The following is a 20,562-nucleotide window of genomic DNA, read 5'->3' on the forward strand; positions in this document are numbered from 1 at the left end:
GATGCCACATAGATTGATTTCATTGAGTTGAAATAGGAGAACCACTTTCCTCAACTATGCTGGGCAGATATGACCATTCTGTTTACTTCTTCCAGGAAAATGCACAAAAATTATTACTGTTAGCGACAAGAGGATGACTCACTTTCCTTGCAAAATGATGCTGGCTCAACCTGTGATTCTGTGGCGGATTGTGTACACAGATCCTCTGGTCCTCACGTTCAGGGATACTTTGAATCTGGTTTCTTGAAAGTCTCTCTAGATTCGGTGTTATTGATCCAGTTGATACCCACTTCCTAGAGTATGGCGCCACGCCCCCACCACCCAGGCCAAATACAAATGGAGGTGGTGGGTGTCTACTACTGGTTTTGTCTCAGCCTTTACCAATAACCAATAAGGTCAAGAAGATAATGAGTTCTGATTTGGGTTTGTTGGGATGGTTGAAATAACTAAACAATATCATTATTTGAAGTGGCTGCTCACAAGTTCACTAGGGGGTTTCTGATTTCCATAATATCCAGTGTTTGGCGAGAAGGATCTAGCAGCCTATGGAAGGTCACACCATCCCATTGCCTACTTTATGAAAAAGACTGCATTTGATTGTATTTATATGTATGTAAATAAAATCTATCTTGGAGTAAAGTGAAAAGAGGAGTGATTGGATTTACTTTGCGGTTACTCTGAGAAAAGGAAAATGAAGAAGACAGAGTTTTCTCCACAATGTCAGGTCAGGTTTGGAAAGTTTGAAAACTGAAAGATCTCCTAGAGGGCCATTACTAATGTCCCCTCAGCTTTGTGTTCCCATAGCAGCTAAGACAGTTTCTATTCCCTTAACAACTCTAAGCTACAAAAAGTCAGAATCTGAAATACAATGTCAACTGACAATTATTTTGGCTGATAAAAATATTTCATAGAAAAGCATTATACTTTTAATAAAAGAAAAAGAGTATTTCTTTTTTTTCCCCAGAAGATGACTAAATCTCGTATTTCCCAGAAACCTTATTTTGAAAATAGGTAATTAATTTTTCTCATTTCCTTTTAAAGTTTTAAAAACTCTTTGCTGGGACCAGAAGATGGTGTAGTGGTTGCATCACTGGACTCAACTGTGGTTTGAGTCTTAGGCCCGGTGACTTGAAAATCACATTGGGCACATGTGTGTGCCTGTCCAAGATCCTGGGAGAATGGACAAAAAGGGATTGCAGCGTGGCCATCCTCCATGGAGGGGAGCGGGGGTGATTTCTCACTTCCCCTCTCAACTCTCTGGTGAGTGCACATGCCCTAAGGCAAAAACCTTTAAAAAAAAAAAAAAAACACAAAACCTTTTTGCTGAAACAGTTTTAAATAGAAAAAAAAAAAAAAGGCAAAAGACATAGAGTCTTACTTTGAGAAGGCTGATTATGGGTAGGGTAGGCTTGGCAAATTTTTTAGAAAAAAAGATATTTCCCATATTTTATGCATTTTAGTGTAAGACAAAGTTAATTGGTTGAATTATGGAGTAATATCAAACATTCTTTTCCTATAGTATCAGGTAAGAAATGTCTTTATAGGATCATCATAAGCCTAGCTTACTTTTAACAAGTGCTTAGAAGAGAGCACCACCTAGAAGAATCCAGTGGGTCTGAGACCCAACAGGTAACTGAGAACTTCCACTCACAGGGACAGCTTAAGCCCTAGTCTTTCCAGATTCTCATACTACGTCACCATTTCTCACATGCTGTGTATTAAGTTAATTTTCACATCCTTTACAAAACATAAACAGAGCTGTATTAGTTTGCCAAAGATTGCACTTACCTCAATAGGCCCTGCCTTAAAGACTAAGCTTGCCACTTGAGAATCCATTACTTAGTCAAGTAATTTTAAGCCCTCAGCTTCATTTAAGATTCTGCGGAGTGGGCAATTCATGTAAGATTTCCATGGTTCCGATTATTTCATTCAACACACGTGCCCTGGTCCATTTTGGAGTACCATATTGGTGAATTGAAAGTTTTGAGATCCCTCAAATACGTTCATAAGTAAGAAGAAAGGGATTTCTAGCTCTGTGATGAATTTTAGGTATTGTGATGTATTAGGAAAATTATAATAGGGAAAGGTGAATCTGGGTTACACAATTGCAACTGAATACCCCTAAAAGCTTTTCTTCTATCTTATTCTGATGAGAAAGATGACAGTCTTTGGAGACTTTAAACTTAGAGGGATAAAGTGGTATTTCTTGGAAATATTAAATCTCATTATTAACATCATCATTTGGATCTTGAGGGGGATCCAAAAAGTCATCTTGTTCTCACAAGGATGATCTCATCCCAGAATGTGGTGAGGAAAACATCTGAAAGAACAGGATATAAATAATCTTCCTTATGGTGAGTCAACAAGTGTAGCTTGTTATGAGCTACTGTGAAATACATATGTGTTTAGATATCTGTCTTCAAGTGGGTAGATGACTCAATGATTTTCCAATTTTGCTCTGCTTCAAGAGTTTCAAGGGGCTGGTAGGGAAGGGATGGAGAGAGGCATCAAAGGCGAGGTGTGGGCAGTGGAGATGAAGGGGAAAAATGGGGACGTACTTTCTGGGCAAGGGTACCCCAGTCCCTTTCCAGCCCTGAATCATGAGAAAACTATTTTACATATGAAATTTTTGTACAGAATTTTATTTGAGAAGATTTTCTGCTATTTAAAATATTAAAAATCTTCTAGTTAACCACGGCATATTGAACAAACGTATCTATATCTCTTCTGAAAACCTACTAAAATAAGATTAATGAAAGAAAGAAGGCATGACCTACTTGGACAAAGGGAAAAAAAAAAAGGAAATAGGACACAAGAGAGTTTGAAAATATTAAGACAAAATGCAAATGGAGAGAGGCAAATGATTTCAACCAATTCCACCCGCTGGTAATCGGCAGGGGTAGTCAGTGAGGGAAGCACATGCATTTATTTGCACCGTAGAATCCTGGAAATGCTCGATTACATTTGAAGCATTAAGACTGAACACCAAGAATGGTTGAACATTTGGAAGAACCATCTAGACTGCCATTTGCCCTGCCATTACAGAAGTTTAGTGTCTTACAGGGTTGAATCAGAGAGGTTCTGGACTGGGACGTGCTTAGGCACAGTGGAGGTGGCAGTGAGGTACCTTACTACAATCAAACTTATGAAGAGAAATTCAAAGAGGGAACCGTTCTCAATTTATTTAAAGCTGGCATGACTCTGAACTAAATAAAATCAGACAAAAACATTCTAAAGAAAGAAAACAACGGCCTCATGTCAACCATGAATATAAATATAAGAATCTTAAACAAAGTATTATACATAAAATCTCATAGTGTCTGAAGAAAGATAATATCCCCAATCAATATAGATTTATACAAGGTATGAAAAGATACTTCAATATTTTGAAAATCACCTAAAACAAACTTAATCCATTAATTCATTAGTAGACTAAAATAATCATCTCAATAAATAAGGAAAAGCATGTGATAAAATTAAATAGCGATTCACGGGTCAGCCCTGTAGCCTACTGACTATGGAAAGCAGATCCCACATGGCAGAGCACTGTCAAATCCCAGCCCCAGTGGTTTGAAAACACGGTAGGTTCAGGTGTGTATGTCAGAAATCCTGACAGGATGGAGAAATGGAGAAGAAAGGAGAGTCTACAACCCATGAGAGGTGCTTTCTATATCTCTGTGGAGAGTGCCTACACCCTCTGGCAGTTAAAAAACAAAAAGAAAACCCCACTCATTTGTGATAAAAATTCTGTGTGAATAGATGGGAACATCATCATTCTCATAGAATCATTAAGAAAAACATAAAATTGGTATCCCCTTAAACAGAGAAACAGTAGAAGCATTTCATTTAATATGAGGAATGAACTAAGACTCCAACAACTATCACTTCTTCTTTTTTTTTATAAAGAAGTATTATTTATTTATTTATTTATTTATTTATTTATTTATTTATTAGTTTTAATTTGACCAGAGAGAGTGTACGAGGGAAACGAGAAAGCAAGCTGCCAGGTCTGGGACTTGAACCACAGTTGGCCATGTAGGAGTCCAACACCCTTAACTACCACACCAACTACCGACCACCCAACAATGATCATTTCTAATTCTCATTGTATTAGGGTAACTACCCAATGCAATAAGACAAAGAAAGTGACCAGAGGGATGAGAATTAGGAAGAAATAAAACTTCCATTATTTGCAGGTGATACAATTTTTTAAAAATCTCAGAGAATCTATAAACAACCTTCTTAGAAATGGGAGAGTAAAGAAATAATAAAAGCAGTAACAAAGTGGCTTCATAGAAGATTAGTAACCAAAGTTAGTTTCACTTCTGTTGACCAGCAGCAAGCAAGAAAGCATTATTTAAGAGAATTTGGAATACCAGAATCTTAAGTAACTAGAAATAAATACAGATGCTCCTTGACTTATGATGGGGTTACATTCCAATAACCCATCACATGGTGACAATACAATAAATGAATTTAATATACCTCACCTACCAAATTTCACAGCTTAACCTAGACTTCTTTTTTTTTTTTCTTTTTTTGGAGAGATTTTGGCTATAGGGCGAATGTGCTCACCAGAAAGACAGAGACAGAGAGACAGAAAGTGAGAAATCACCCACCAGGGGGATGGCCATGCCACAATCCCTTCTCCTCCATTCTCCTCTCGGAGTCTTGGGCATGCATGCACACGTGCCCGGTGTGAGTTTAAGCCACCAGGTCTGGGACTCGAACTGCGGTCGACTACATGGGAGTCCAGCGACATAGACATTACGCTAACTGCTGGTACCAACCTAGACTTCTTTAAACATGCTCAGAACACTTACATTAGCCTATACTTGGGTAGAGTCATCAAACACAAAGCCTATTTTATAATAAAGTATTGAATAGTTCATGTAATTTACTAAATACTATTCTAAAAATAAGAAGTAGAATGGCTATGTGCCACCACCCAGCTTCCTAAGTGTGTCATTCCACACATTGCTAGTCTAGGAAAAGATCAAAATTCAAAACATGGTACTGATGTGTATCACTTTGACACCGTCATAAAGTCAAAAAATCTAAGCTGAGTCATCGTAAGCTGAGGAATATCTGTGCAATAAAAGATGTGTAATATCTTTAAATGGAAAATTAAAAATACCTTATTAGAAATGTTCAAACCATATCAAGAAGTCAACTCTTGATTAGTTAAAGACTTTAAAAATATGAACAGTTTCAACTCCTGGTAAGGAAATCCAGTAAATGTCTACTGGTTTCGGGGATAGTATAAGATTTCATAGGACCTGCAGATGGCATAATGGTTACATTGCTGGACTCCCATGTAGTTGATCATGCTTAAACGCACATGGGGCGTGTGTGTATGTGTGCCCAAGATCCCGAGAGGAGAATGGAGGAGAAAGGATTGTGGTGTGGCCATCCCCCCTGGGGGGTGATTTCTCGCTTTCTGTCTCTCTGTCTCTGTCTTTCTGGCGAGCGCGCGCACTCTATAGCAAAAGCCTCCCCCCCAAAAAAAAAAAAAATTTATTTATTTATTAGTTTTAATTTGACCAGAGAGAGTGTAGGAGGGAAACGAGAAAGCAAGCTGCCAGGTCTGGGACTTGAACCACAGTTGGCCATGTAGGAGTCCAACACCCTTAACTACCACACCAACTACCGACCACCCAACAATGATCATTTCTAATTCTCATTGTATTAGGGTAACTACCCAATGCAATAAGACAAAGAAAGTGACCAGAGGGATGAGAATTAGGAAGAAATAAAACTTCCATTATTTGCAGGTGATACAATTTTTTAAAAATCTCAGAGAATCTATAAACAACCTTCTTAGAAATGGGAGAGTAAAGAAATAATAAAAGCAGTAACAAAGTGGCTTCATAGAAGATTAGTAACCAAAGTTAGTTTCACTTCTGTTGACCAGCAGCAAGCAAGAAAGCATTATTTAAGAGAATTTGGAATACCAGAATCTTAAGTAACTAGAAATAAATACAGACGCTCCTTGACTTATGATGGGGTTACATTCCAATAACCCATCACATGGTGACAATACAATAAATGAATTTAATATACCTCACCTACCAAATTTCACAGCTTAACCTAGACTTCTTTTTTTTTTCTTTTTTTGGAGAGATTTTGGCTATAGGGCGAATGTGCTCACCAGAAAGACAGAGACAGAGAGACAGAAAGTGAGAAATCACCCACCAGGGGGATGGCCATGCCACAATCCCTTCTCCTCCATTCTCCTCTTGGAGCCTTGGGCATGCATGCACACGTGCCCGGTGTGAGTTTAAGCCACCAGGTCTGGGACTCGAACTGCGGTCGACTACATGGGAGTCCAGCGACATAGACATTACGCTAACTGCTGGTACCAACCTAGACTTCTTTAAACATGCTCAGAACACTTACATTAGCCTATACTTGGGTAGAGTCATCAAACACAAAGCCTATTTTATAATAAAGTATTGAATAGTTCATGTAATTTACTAAATACTATTCTAAAAATAAGAAGTAGAATGGCTATGTGCCACCACCCAGCTTCCTAAGTGTGTCATTCCACACATTGCTAGTCTAGGAAAAGATCAAAATTCAAAACATGGTACTGATGTGTATCACTTTGACACCGTCATAAAGTCAAAAAATCTAAGCTGAGTCATCGTAAGCTGAGGAATATCTGTGCAATAAAAGATGTGTAATATCTTTAAATGGAAAATTAAAAATACCTTATTAGAAATGTTCAAACCATATCAAGAAGTCAACTCTTGATTAGTTAAAGACTTTAAAAATATGAACAGTTTCAACTCCTGGTAAGGAAATCCAGTAAATGTCTACTGGTTTCGGGGATAGTATAAGATTTCATAGGACCTGCAGATGGCATAATGGTTACATTGCTGGACTCCCATGTAGTTGATCATGCTTAAACGCACATGGGGCGTGTGTGTATGTGTGCCCAAGATCCCGAGAGGAGAATGGAGGAGAAAGGATTGTGGTGTGGCCATCCCCCCTGGGGGGTGATTTCTCGCTTTCTGTCTCTCTGTCTCTGTCTTTCTGGCGAGCGCGCGCACTCTATAGCAAAAGCCTCCCCCCCAAAAAAAAAAAAAATTCTCACGTAAAATACAGAAGGCATTGACTAGAAATTCAGAAAAGTTTGATAAAATTATCTGTTAAAATTCAGAATGTATCATAAAACATCCGAGGAAGTGGAAAACAACTTAACAACCTGGGAAAAGATATTTGCAATACATACAATGTATTAAGAATTAGTATCATACCCAAAAATCTTTGATAAATCGATAAGAAAAGCACAAATAATCCAACGGAAATTTGGACATACAACCCAAACAGACATTTTACAGAAGAAGAAAAAATTATGGCTAAGAAATGGAACGGAGTACTATTTATACCTATTCTATTAAGAACAATTCAAAAGAAATTGGTAACAGCAAATGCTAGAAAGGTTATAAATCCATAAGATCCCTGAGACATTGCTGATGGAAGTGTCACTTGTTGCAATCATGTTGGAAAAGTTTGGCCTTAGCCTTACATTCTCAGTGTGAGGTTGATGTGTTTTTCTAGTAATCCTACTCCTAGTAATATACCAGAGAGTAGCAGGGAAGTACATGGCGAGTACATGGAAGCTGGGACACAGCCATGAATGTTTATAAGCAGCTTTGTTTACAAGAGCAAAACTTTCAAACAACCCAATGCCCATCATCAGCCGAGTGGCCAAGTGAGCTGTGGTTTCCTCACATAGTAGGCTGTCACAGCAGTCCCACTCAGGGACTGGCAAAAGAAAAAAGAAGGCAATACTAATTTCAAAGTAAACAATAACATGTCTCAAGTAATCATAGTTTACTACACAGCTCAGTGAGAAGAATCTATGATCTTAACAATATAAACATGTAATAGTTATTTGACCCTAAATTGTGAAATAACTATATGGGGAGGATGACAGGCATGTTACATAGATATGTCTGTAAGAGGGCTATAAAAAAAGAGCTTAATACAGGACCAGCAGTTAGCATAATGGCTATGTCGCTGGACTCCCATGTAGTTGACTGTGGTTCCAGTCCTGGACCCGGTGGCTTAAACTCACACTGAGCGTGTGTGCGTGCGTGCCCAAGATCCCGAGAGGAGAATGGAGAAGGGATTGCAGCATGGCCATTCCCCCTGGGGGGGGGTGATTTCTCGCTTTCTGTCTCTCTGTCTCTGTCTGTCTGGCGAACGCATGCGCCCTATAGCAAAAGCCTCAAAATAAAAAAAAAAAAGAGCTAAATACAAATTTTTTATAGTAGGTAGTCAGATGGTTATTTAAAGTAAAAACTCAGAAAATAAACAGTTGGAAATATGTTGGTAAATACCAGAAGAAACAACCTAGGAGGCAAAAGTATTGCTTCTTAAGAGTAGGACAAGGATATATATTGTATAAGGGTGTGTATGTATGTATATATACACATATATGTATGTATGTATACATATAGATCTTGAGTTTTTAAAATCAGAAACATCCTCCTTAGAGCCGATATGAAATTAAATTACTGAACAGAGAGATGAAGTTTCTAGAGGAAGACTTTTTGGCGCTTTGGAGAACATAAAAAAGCTATAATGGAGAGGGAGTACTATAAGACTACACGGTATAATCCCCTCATCTCATTTTTAAAAAAATGAAGAAAATAAAGCATGGTATGACTAATGGGTAAAGTCTCAAAATTAGAAGTGGCCTAGGATTAATCCTCAGGTCTCCAGGTCCCTGGGCCAGAGCTCTTTCTGCCACACCCCACTGCGAGAAGAAAGACACACTTTCGAGGAGAAGGGAAAGGCTGACCCTCCAAACCTGGAATGACACGTGGAAACAGCAAGGGGGTCTTAGGAGATGGCACTGGTACCTAGCTGCGGAAGAGATGCGGTAACACCGCAGGGTCAGACCAGCTCTTCTCTCCACGTGCAACCCCACCTGCAGAGTCTGGAAAATACCCATCTCTGTGACAGTGTGTCTGCTTTCTGTATTTTGCTAATTTAGATAAGTCTTTAAAGATCAGATTGAAAACCAGATCAAATGCTTTGGGCTCACACAAAGCAGAGAAACTTGTTGATTTAAGGCACAAATACTATCATTTGTTACCAACTCCTGACTTTACACAGTAAAAACACTTAGCTTTTTGCTACAGGGCACATGCAGTCGCCATTGACACAGAGAGAGACAGAGAGAGAAAGTAAGAAATAACCCCCTAGGGGGATGGCCACACCATAATCCCTTCTTGTCTTGGGACTTTGGGTATGCACGCACTTGCTGCCACACCGTAATCCCTTCTCCTCTTGGGACTTTGGGTATGCATGCACTTGCTTGACACGAATTTCAAACTTCTGGGTCTGAGACTTGAACTGCAGTTGACCATGTGGGAGTCTAGTGCCTCAACCATTATGCCACCTGCTGGCCCCAATATATGTAGTTTTATGAGGGTGCATTTGCTCTTAGCTCAAAGGAAAACAGAGAAAACAGACATTTGGAGGGTATAGGAGGAGGGAGAGGATCAGAGAATGCTGATGGGAACTCAGTTACTATCATCTTCATAAAAACAATGCTCCATGTTCATCACTCGACTACTTGTATTCCTAACAGGCCTGCAGCTTGTCTAGACCTTCACTCATCCAAGTAGACCAAGGAGAGGCGGCATGGACATCACAGAGAGCCTCTCAGACATACTGAATCACAATCTTCATTTTTAACAAAATCCGCAGACTTCAATGTTTGAGAAGCGCTGATCTATATCCCTGTTTTCTAGGTCAAATTATAATTTAAACATATTTTACTTGGAATTAGAAGCTATGCAAATGACCAGTAATATCCAGAAAAATATTATGGTAAATGAGTAATGCTATCCTAAAATAAATTAAGATAAAGAAAAACTACTTGGAGGGCAGGTTAAGAACTGTAATAAACACTGAATGATCAAAGTGGGAATTGTATTTCTCAGTTACCAGTATTCATTGCAATCAACTGTACCAGGAGGGTGATTGTGGGTACTCTGGGACTGCTTAATGGGAAATCTGGTGGACTGCCACATGTCTCTAATCATCAGTCAGCTTGCTTAGAAGTGTGGCTTGATTCCCCTATCTGCGTGCAAAATCAGTATTGTGTCTAGAAAAAAAACCCAAATATGAAAACTCTGACCTCAAGTAGCTGGGCAATGTGCCCGAAACAGCAACGACAACAAATAAGCCCATAAACTGCTAGGGAAAGGGCTGTCTAAAACCCCAAGACAGGCAGTAATAGTATGGAAAATAAAACCACTCGAGGATTTAAAAGCTATCTTTTAGGAGACACACAGTCAGGTGACAAAATCCATTAGGTGTATAGCAGAAACCCAAGTCAAAGAACACTCACCGGGAGGAGAGGCTTGGCTTCCCACTTTTGCTACAGCTGGTATAAATTCCTGGGCCGTCATCAAAGAAGCTTCCAAGTGCCAACTTCTGTCTGATAGATTCTCTCTCATTTTTCTGTGCCTAAAATTTCAAGAAAATAAAAAATGCCGATAAGTAGGAAGATACATCCCCCCAAAACATAGGCAGTCTAGCTTGCTAAGTCTCCTGGAACTGAAACTTAAGATGAAAAACAAAGAGGCCACACACAAAAGCATTTGAATTATTAAAAGCTGATATTAGGCCACTCTCTTCTGATTCCAATTTCAATGTTGCAGAGCCCTCTACGATCTCTAATCTAGGTAATCACCATCGTGGTGCCAAATCGCCTTCACCAGGATAGGAGTAGATTATTGGGTGCTATGATCTCTGTTCTTCTTACCTGCAGAGTAAACTTGTGGAGGGTTAGCACTTTCTCCTAAGTCCAATCACTTTGCCTACAATATGGCCCTTTCCTGGCTCCCGTCTTCTCTCTTCATTACTTGTCACCAGCCCACTTTCTCTATGGCAAGAACATTAACTCATTCCACCCACATACGGGCCCCCTGGGAGCTGGCAGATGTCACACCATGAGGCTGGAACAGAGCCCAGGACAAGACAAACGCAGTGCCTGCCTCCACCGAGCTCCCAGTCTTGTGGGGGACTGTTGTTTCCATTCGAAAGTTAACCTCATCGCACCAGGTTCAGAATGTGAGTAACCCTGAAAATAATGTCTGGGATACGTGGAGAATTCTGCTTGGGACCAGCCATTTCATATTTTGAAGGGAAGTCAAATTTGTGCAGAGGAAAAGGATTTGGTAAACGACAGTACTGAGATCATTTGGGTATGTTCACCACACTCAGCTTTCCATAAAAGCTCCATAAAAACTCTCCATGCTGAACCTTTAAACCCTTTAAACAACAGGGGAGAAGATCAGAAATTATTGCCTTAGTTAAAAATAAAATGATGACCAAAAAAAAAAAAAAAAAAACCAACACAAACAAACAAAACCCAATGATTTAGAAACCCTGGCTGAGAATGAGACCTCGGTTTTGTTCTGTGGGTGATGAAGATTGTAGGAAGTACCATTCTATGTTCTGGGCATGATGAAAGACTACGCTGAACAAGTTACATTATAAAACCCAAGTCCTGCTTTCTGGCTCTCTGAGTAGCAAGCACCATGGCGGTTGGCAAGAATAAACGCCTTACAAAAGACGGCAAAAGGGGAGCCAAGAACAAAGTGGTTGATCCATTTTCTTAAGAAGATTGGTATGACGTGAAAGCACCTACTATGTTCAACATAAAAAATATTGGGAAAACACTAGTTACCAGGACTCAAGGAACCAAAATTGCATCTGACGGCCTTAAGGGCCGTGTGTATGAAGTGAGCCTTGCAGATCTGCAGAATAACGAAGTCAGTCGCATTTAGGAAATTGACTAACTTTCATGGCATGGATCTCACCCGTGACAAAATGTGTCCCATGGTCAAAAAATGGTAGAACATGATTGAAGCTCATGTCGATGTCAAGACTACTGATGGTAATTTGCTTCGTCTCTTCTGTTGGTTTACTAAAAAGTGCAAGAATCAGATAAGAAAGACCTCTTTTGCCCAGCATCTGCAGGTCCGCCAAATCCAGAAGATGATGGAAATCATGACCCGGGAGGTGTAGACAAATGACCTGAAAGAAGTGGTCAATAAACTGATTCCAGACAGCACTGGAAAAGACATAGACAAGGCTTGCCAATCCATCTACCCTCTCCATGATGTCTTTGCCAGAAAAGTAAAATTGTTGAAGAAGCCCAAGTTCCAATTGGGAAAACTCATGGAGACTCATGGTGAAGTAACTAGCTCTGGAAAAGCTACTGGGGATGAGATGGGTGCCAAAGTAGAACGAGCTGATGGATATGAACCACCAATCCAAGAATCTGTTGAAAGTTCAGAATTGTACTAGTGACAAATAAAATGTCCTATTTGTGACAGTTTCCATCTGAACATTCTTTTTACATAACCTGAAAGCTTCGCGAATCAGATATTCTGATTTGATAATAAAGTATTTTGACTTGTGTATGAGTTTTACTAAATAGTTGAAAACAGGAAAAAATAAACAAAAACCCAAGTCCTGTGTCTGAGTGTGGCTACTAAAGGTTCAGTGGCACCGTGATTCTCCTAGAAGGGGGCTCTGGAGCCCCATGTGAACAGCACTGCATCAGAATGATGAAAGGAGCCAACCACTAAACTGGTGGGCTGGAAAATGAGTTAGTATCCTCTCCAAGGGAAGGACAGTATATAGTAGGTTAGGGTTGCTCTAGCAAGCTGTGGCTATTTAAATTTAGTAAGGAATGAAAATTTAAAAACGCAATTCTTCAGTCACACTATCCTCACTTTGAGAGCTCCACAGCTACAGATGGCTAGCGGATACCAATGGGCGGACACAGAACAGAATCCTGTGGCTGCGCAGTGTAGCTTAGAGCAGTTCTCAGGTTCTCTTTCAACAGGCTGCATTAGGAAGCCCTATGGAGTTCTAAAATACATGTCCCCTGGTTCTAGATACTTAGTTTTGATTTTTTGTTTTTTGAGAGTTTTTTGCTCTAGGGCTCATGCACTCACTGGTAAGACAGAGAGAAACAGAGAGACAGAAAGAGAGAAATCTTTCCCCAGGGGGGATGACCACACTGCAATCCCTTCTCCTTCATTCTCCTTTTGGGATCTTGGGCACACACGCACATGCACCTGGCGTGAGTTTAAGCCACTGGATTCAGGACTCGAACTATGGTCTACTCCGTGGTAGTCCAGCAACGTAACCATTATGCATCTGTTGGTTCTGAGATACTTAGCTTTCATAGGCTTGAGAACCTCTAGTTCAAGGAAAGCTCTACTCTCCTTTTCTTAACACTTCAATCCTTGGACACCATCAGCATTCTTTCAGCCTTCACACTTAGTGATTCTCATCTGTATAGTTGGCCGTCCATTTTGGCATGCACCAATGGAACTGTGTCACACTAGGAGCTAGTGTTTATGTATGTACAACATAGTCCCAGAGTGAAAGCTGGCTTTTACACAGATTTTTCCAGATGTGATACTCATTTCACATTGCTATCCTAACACTGAGTGCTAAGAGAGTCACCATGAGGTTGTAAAGGGAAGCAAGGATGCCTTTCCTGTCACTCACCACTTGCCTTAACTGCAGCAAACCACCCACCCAGATTTTTATGCGGCGCTGGCCGTTGTGCCGGCCCAGGCACAACAGAATACGCTGTTTGACATTGTTGTATTAGGACATTGGCAAAGTCATGATGTGTTTTTCTATGCAAAGATGTATCATGACCTTCCAGGTAACCGAATATAAAATGAATTCATTTCAAAATCCCAAATTATGCCAGGTAGACTTGTGTTGTCAGTTAACCTACTTCCCAATCCATACAGCAGGCAAAGGTGAGTCTTACTCACTGTCTCAGTAGTCAGAAAACTGTTGAGTCGAACTGAACATTCGGATAGGTAATCAGTAGGTAACAACACGCATGTGAATGATTAATGCTCAGCCAGAAGCAGGTCCAACATCAACCTGGGGCTGAAAGAGGCTATTTAGAGAATATGCCCATCCCAAGTGTATATGTGTGACTCCAGCCTTGACTCCATGTCTGTCTTTCCTGATTTATGTTGTCCACTAGAGCTACAAATATTGGCGGAGGCCTTAAATATTTCTCTTGGGACCAGCAGGTGGCATTATGGTTACATTGCTGGACTCCCATGTAGTTGACTGCGGTTCAAGTCCTGGACCTGGTAGCTTAAAATACCTGTCCGTGTGTGCTCAAGATCTCAAGAGGAGAATGGAGGAAAAAGGATTGCGGTGTGATGCTCTCTCCCGCCCACCAGGGAGGGGATGTGATTTCTTCTGTCTCTCTGTCTCTCTGGTGAGCGCACATGCCCTATAATCGAAATCTCTCTCTCTCTAAAAAAAGAAATATTCCCATTTACATTAATTGTAATTCTTTATACCTGAATACTTCATTAACACTTAAAAAAAAAAAAAAAAGGACTGTTTTATATTGCATTCCCTTTCTCTTCTTTTTTTCCCCCTCTACCTCTTTCTTTCTCCCCCTCGGAATACCAGTGAATAAATAAAAAGACCATAAATATAAACATCATCCATAATCCCATTACTTACAGAGAGATTGATGCTAACATCTTGGTATAGTTCCTAGCTGTGGGATTTTTTAAAAAAAAAACTTAAATGTGCATTTTCCCCTTTTTATAAAGTTGAGATAATTGTTTATTATATTTTGAAAATTTCCCTATATCATGCATATTCTTTAAAGATACAATTTTTAATGGTTGCATATCATTCCATCCTATGGAGCTACCCTCAGGGTTAGCCTTTTGGTTGTGTCAAATTAAAAATAACATAGAAATTATTAGCCTCTTCACATCCATTCCTGACCACATGTCTTATCCTCAGGATAAGTCCTGAGAGTGGAACTACCAGATGAGCTGAGAGTGACTATTTATTGAGGCTCTTGTTCTAGAGCAAAGCTGTTCCCACTCACATGCCCACCACCAGTGTAAAAGGGTGCAGCTTTCACTGTCTCCTAGCTAACACAGAGCTCTTTAACTCAAGACGAATGCTGCTTTTGATGGGCAAAATGGTATTCTTTTTATTTTCATTTACCAGGGAGAGTAATGTGGACAGAAGTCTGACTATTTTTCCTATTTTCCAAAATCTTTTCAAAAGGGACTGGGGAAGTCATGCCACAAACATTAACAGACCATTTATTTTCTATTAACAGGATTCTTCCTACCTCCTGTTCCTGGCATAGTATCTTTGAGATGTATATTTCAACCGATTACAGTATATTCTTTTACTTATCTCTTACCAAGACACAGAACTTCCCTTTTCCTTGAGATGTAGATTAAGCCTTTTTTTAACCAATCTCTTCCCAAGACACAGATCTTCCTTTCCAATCACCAGCCTAGAAATTGTGGAACCCACCTATAACCTACAAGCCCCGCTTCTACATGTCCCGCCTTTTTGGGCCAGGCCAATGGAAAATCTTTTCACTAAATGTTGTCTGTCAATCTCAAAAACAAATAAAAGGAACCCTTGTACAGGATCACCCCGAGAAAGGCATGTATGCCTCTTCTCCGGGCCTAGGTCATTCACATTTGGCTTGGAAATAAACCGCATTAATTATTAACTATTAATTTTACAGTTGGTTATTTTTTCCATCGACAATAAATACTTAAATGTTTCTTAGTCACTGAACTTTCTTCCTCTGTATTACTCCTCACTTTGTTTATTTTCCTACAAAAGCTTAAGAATATAATATTAAGGGCATCTGTCCCTTTGTGCTTGCGTCTTCTGTCATGTCGTTGATGGCTTTGTGCTCGTCCCAGTCCGGAGGGAAAGGTTCTCACTTGGTTTTAGAGGATTATGGGAAAAGTAGATAAGTTGCTTAGCAGCTGGACCTGGTCGAGGGGGATGTCTGTGATGAAGGGTAACATTATGGTTAATCCTCCAACAATTTGTATTTCAAAGATGAGGAAACTGAGGGTTTCCCTATTGTTAGGGAGAAGAGTAGGAGTCTATTCCATGCTGTCTGGTTCCAGATCTTCCTGCTCTTCCATATCAGTTCCACATGGAAGGGAATGGCCTTTAGGCTAATACCACTGGTAGAAATCCTGTTGAGAATGTAATGTAAGAAAAGTTTTGAATCTGTTGTACTTCTTCCCTGAGATGGATGCAGTATTTTCTCAGAAAAGGAGAAAACTCAGGGCCAGGAGATGGCATAATGGTTATGTCACTGGACTCCCACATAGTCAAACTGCAGTTTGAGTCTCAGACCTGGAGGCTTAAAATTCCTGCCAGTCCCGAGGTTGTGCATGCCTAAAATTCCAAGAGGAGAATAGAGGAGAAGGGATTGCAATGTGGCCATCCCCCCTGGGAGGTGATTTCTTGCTTTCTGTCTCTCTGGTGAATGCATGTGCCCTACAGCAAAAATCCCTCTCTTAAAAGGAGAAAATTCTTGACTACAAAGCACACATACCATAAATATGTGTAATACAAAGATCTCATCAGAGCCCCTCTTTCTACCACCACTGCTTAATCTTTTCAGAACAAATGCAGTTCCTATCATCTCAAGTGACTATTGATTCATTAGAGAAGTAAAACATAAGGCTTTCTCTTAAAATTCAACAACTGGAAGCTATTTCCTTTCAGTTGCTAACTTGTACATTGTGTATGAATGAGTTTGTGGCTTCAAAGGCCTTTTGTTCTCTAAGGAATTATACCTGCAGGGCAATTATGTCTTCCAACCCCTCAAAGCTCAAAGATGCTCCAGGGAGTGGAACCAGGGAAGGCTCACTCAAAGCGAAGTTGTTTGGCCACTTGCAGCAAGCAGAGCCACATCCACTCCTAAAACAGCACAGAAAAGACTCTTCTAAAACCAAACTATGACACCTAAAGCTGATATTCCCAGCAAAAAAGCGAAAGGGCAGCTGAGGAAGAGTGGCTCATCCCTACGAGACAGAAAAGCTATTCAAGACCAAGCCGGGAATTAAAATGGGCTTAGAAATGCACCATTGTTCAGCCCTGGGCAGTTTTTGTCCTCTGTCACTGAATTCCCCACTGCCACCCCCTGAGCCTGGGCAGATAAGGCTCACAATGACTTTCGAGGGTGCCATCTGAGTCATGATCTTGGATCACAGACCACTGAATGCCAAGGCTCAGCCTTTCCTGGTGCGCCACTGCTCGGCTGCAACCCTCAGGCTTGACAAGAGCACAGAGGGGCATTTAGTTAAAAAAAAAAGAAAAAGGAAAAAGAAAAGCAAAATGTTCTGCTGGGGGAGCTATCATCTATCTGCAATTATAATGTCTCCAAGTCCTTTCCACATTGTCTCCCGGACATGGCGTGTACCTGCCTTGTACACATCAATGTCATTTCGCACCTGCTTCCCCCAGCTTCTGTGTTCCGACCGCCAGCCCAGTTCACCTTGCTAGCAGCATTGAGGTTCCTCTGAAGCTGAGGCCACCTAGCCTGTAGCGCATTAATCTGCATGTGACTTTGCAAACAGAGGACGGGGTGTTTCCTGCATTTCCAAGTTTAAGTGACAAACTGTGTTTTTGTGGGGGCATTTGTGGGCCACTGCAGTTCTCAGGAACACCGTTCAGGAAATAATGTCCTAACCCTAAAGCCATCTGGTGCTCAGGACACAGCAAACAGCTGCTTCCTTCCGTCTCCTGTGTAGACGACGAAACCTACACAGCCGGAAATGGCATGCACGACCCAGAGCTCCCCTAGGGATGAATACGTGTACTGAAAGGTGGCCTAGAGAATCGGGGTCCACTTTGCAGAGGGAATGTGGGAATAAAAGCAGATGCAAGATTTGGAGCAGGAACAGGCTAGGCTTGGATGGGATATGGGTGTGGGAAAGGGGAATGGGAAAAAGAAAATGGTTTCCTCCAAATTTCCTTCCTTTCATCTTTTCTGTATTGGGCTTCCTCTCCAGATCCTTTCGTTTCTTACCCTCTCTTTTGTATTGCTATTAACATTGTCAACTAATTCCTTGCTTCTCAGACTTGAAGACGATATGAATCTCCTGAAGAGCTTAAGGTGCAGATTCTGATTCAGTGGCAGGGCCCCACCATCTGCATGTCTAACATGTTCCAGGAGCTGCAAGGGGCTAGAGCTTTCACAGGAGGTTCCCTCTAAGGTTATGAAGCCTCAAGGCCTTGACGTCTCTTTCTTCATCAGCTACGCTGGCGTTACCACACACACCTCAGGAATGGTACAGCAATGAAGTAAATACTCGGCACGGATGGTAAAAAGAAAACATTGAGGAACAACTCCCCACGCGACATGGCTGCATCATAACAGGAGTGGATGAATTCACTGGTGCTTCACCGCCCACAAAGGAACCTGGGTTGTCAAGGGCTGCTGGAACACCAGCCAGCCAAGGAGAGAACTGCACAGGTGTGCGTGTACGCGGACACTCACACAGATATGTGTGGACGCGCACGCACACACAGTCCCTCTCTGTGTCACACATTTAATTAAGCCAGTAGTTCTCAGACTTGATGGTGCAAGAAAACCGCCTGGAGGGCTTGTAAAAAGCACAGATCCTTTTCTGTTTCAGGAGGTCTGGGGCGGGGTAGATGATGTGCATTTCTGACAAGTTCCCAGGTGCTGTGGGTTCAGGCGCTTTGAGGGCCACAGCATTAAGCAATGAGCAGATCCGGTGGCTAGGTGAAACACAGATGTGCTTCTTCCTCTCCTGAGCGCACATCTGTGCCATGTGGGGGCAGAGAGGGCCAGACTCCGGAGCCAGGTGGACTTCATTTGCAGCAGTCTGGCCTCTGCCAAGGCCTTGCCAGGATGCCTGTTTTGAAGCAATTAATGGTCCCCTTGCTTCAGTGCAATCTACTGCCTAGTGATATCTGGCATCATCGCCTTCAGCAGCATCCACCAGGGAATGCAACTGGGATCTGGAGCTCCCTGTGGAAAAGCACTCTTCCTTCAGGAAAATGGTCGTCACTGTTGTTTCCTTCCCAGTGGGAAGACAGCTTTCTTCTACCATGCATAGGAAGCATTCCAGGGTGGGGGCGTCTGAAGGTTTTCAATATTACGAGCCAGAACTGCAGAACTTACTAGTTCTTTAGGCAAATTCTATTTTATTATTACTTTTTTCAAACAAAAAAGCAAAGACAAAACTCACAGACACAGATGGCATTTTCTAATTATTTTCTTACTGAGACAAATCATGAATTTGTCACAAGTTCAAAAATATACAAACAGCATGCCGTAAGAACATAAATTGTACGCTCTTGAATGGCAAGCATATAAATACTTGCACCACACAAGTTATTTCAAGTTCTTGCATCTTATTTTATCTCCTGGGAACCACCTTTTTTTTTTTTTCTCCTGGGAACCCCCTTTTTTTTTTTTTTTTCCCCCATAAAGCTCATAAAATAGCCAGAGAGAGAGAGAGAGAGAGAGAGAGTGAAATTGAGAAATCACCCCCTGGGGAGATGACCATACTGCAATCCCTTCCCCTCCAATCTCCTCTCAGGATTTTGGGCATGCATGCACACACACCCAGTGTGATTTTCAAGCTGCCAGGTCTGGGACTCAAACCACAGTCAGCCACATGGGAGTCCAGCGCCTTAACCACATGCCACCTGCTGGTTCTGGGAAGCACATTTTAACAATTACTAGGAACATAAATTAAATAGTGTAGTGTTTTCCCACCTGTCACTGAATGGGTAGTAAGTCTGGATTGTTGGTTTTCTTCTTTTTTTTTTTTTTTACCCCTGACCTTTTCCATTTGACACTTGTGCCAAACATGCCAGGAAAGTCAAGAGAAGCCACTACTGAATACAGGTTTCCCAAAATGCTGCTGAAATTTCTTATGTTTGTGTCCTTGGACCAACCTGCTTAAACAAATGTCTTTGGATTAGGCGTCAGCCAGGGCTGTTGGACACACTGAGGCCTCTGGAGCAACTTGCTCAGAACCAGCATCTGTGAAAGAGTTGGCCTTGAGGTACCAAGAATGAGTACCCAAAGGGAAGGACTCCAGGGCCCAAGGCCTTTGGATGCTGTTTTACTTGAGAACTGGCTGGCATCACAGATGCTGGGATGCCCATTCAGAGGGTGGAGATGCTTGTTCACAATGGGTCTAACCCTGAGCATGGCTTGGCCTTCCTTCCCCGGCTACAGTGAGGCGACAGAAACAGAGGCAAGCAGGTGGAGTGCTGTTGTACACCATTCCCAGCACCAGAATTTTCTCCTCTCAAAGGACTGGAGCAGAGGTATTTAACAAACACCTAGAGGTAAGTACAGCAGCCACTTAGGAGAACTCGGCTGAAGGCAGAGAAGTCCAAGGTGCCATCCACAAAGATTAACTGTGGTAGTTGGAAATGTTTCAGCATTACTATCCTAAAGGGATACAGGTGAACACTCAGTGGTATGCCTGCCCCGTGAGCTACTTACCCCCACATCAACTGGCTCACGCTAGTTCTCAAATGCTCGTCTGCAGAGAGTACTTTGCAACACAGGACAGTGTTATCTGGCAACTCTATTTTTACCAGGTGCCATTTTAGAAGTCTGGAAACTCATCACAGTCATTTAGTATCACTGTGACAGTCCCAAACGCCTCTTCATGGTTATGAAACCGCTCT

At 41.4% G+C, this 20,562-nt stretch overlaps 1 protein-coding gene across 2 annotated transcripts in view; it reads right to left on the reverse strand.

Annotated features, from left to right (window-relative positions):
• The window catches only part of SCHIP1 (schwannomin interacting protein 1), a 71,276-nt gene that overhangs the window by 28,101 nt on the left and 22,613 nt on the right, over positions 1–20,562 (reverse strand). For both annotated transcript variants that reach the window (XM_006165505.3, XM_006165504.3), the window contains exon 2: positions 10,376–10,494. In XM_006165505.3, coding sequence (XP_006165567.1) covers positions 10,376–10,494 — 119 coding nt within the window. The remainder of the gene's footprint in view (positions 1–10,375; positions 10,495–20,562) is intronic.

This window comes from Tupaia chinensis, unplaced genomic scaffold, assembly GCF_000334495.1.
Source record: "Tupaia chinensis unplaced genomic scaffold, TupChi_1.0 Scaffold143935_1, whole genome shotgun sequence".
Lineage (NCBI taxonomy): Eukaryota > Metazoa > Chordata > Mammalia > Scandentia > Tupaiidae > Tupaia > Tupaia belangeri.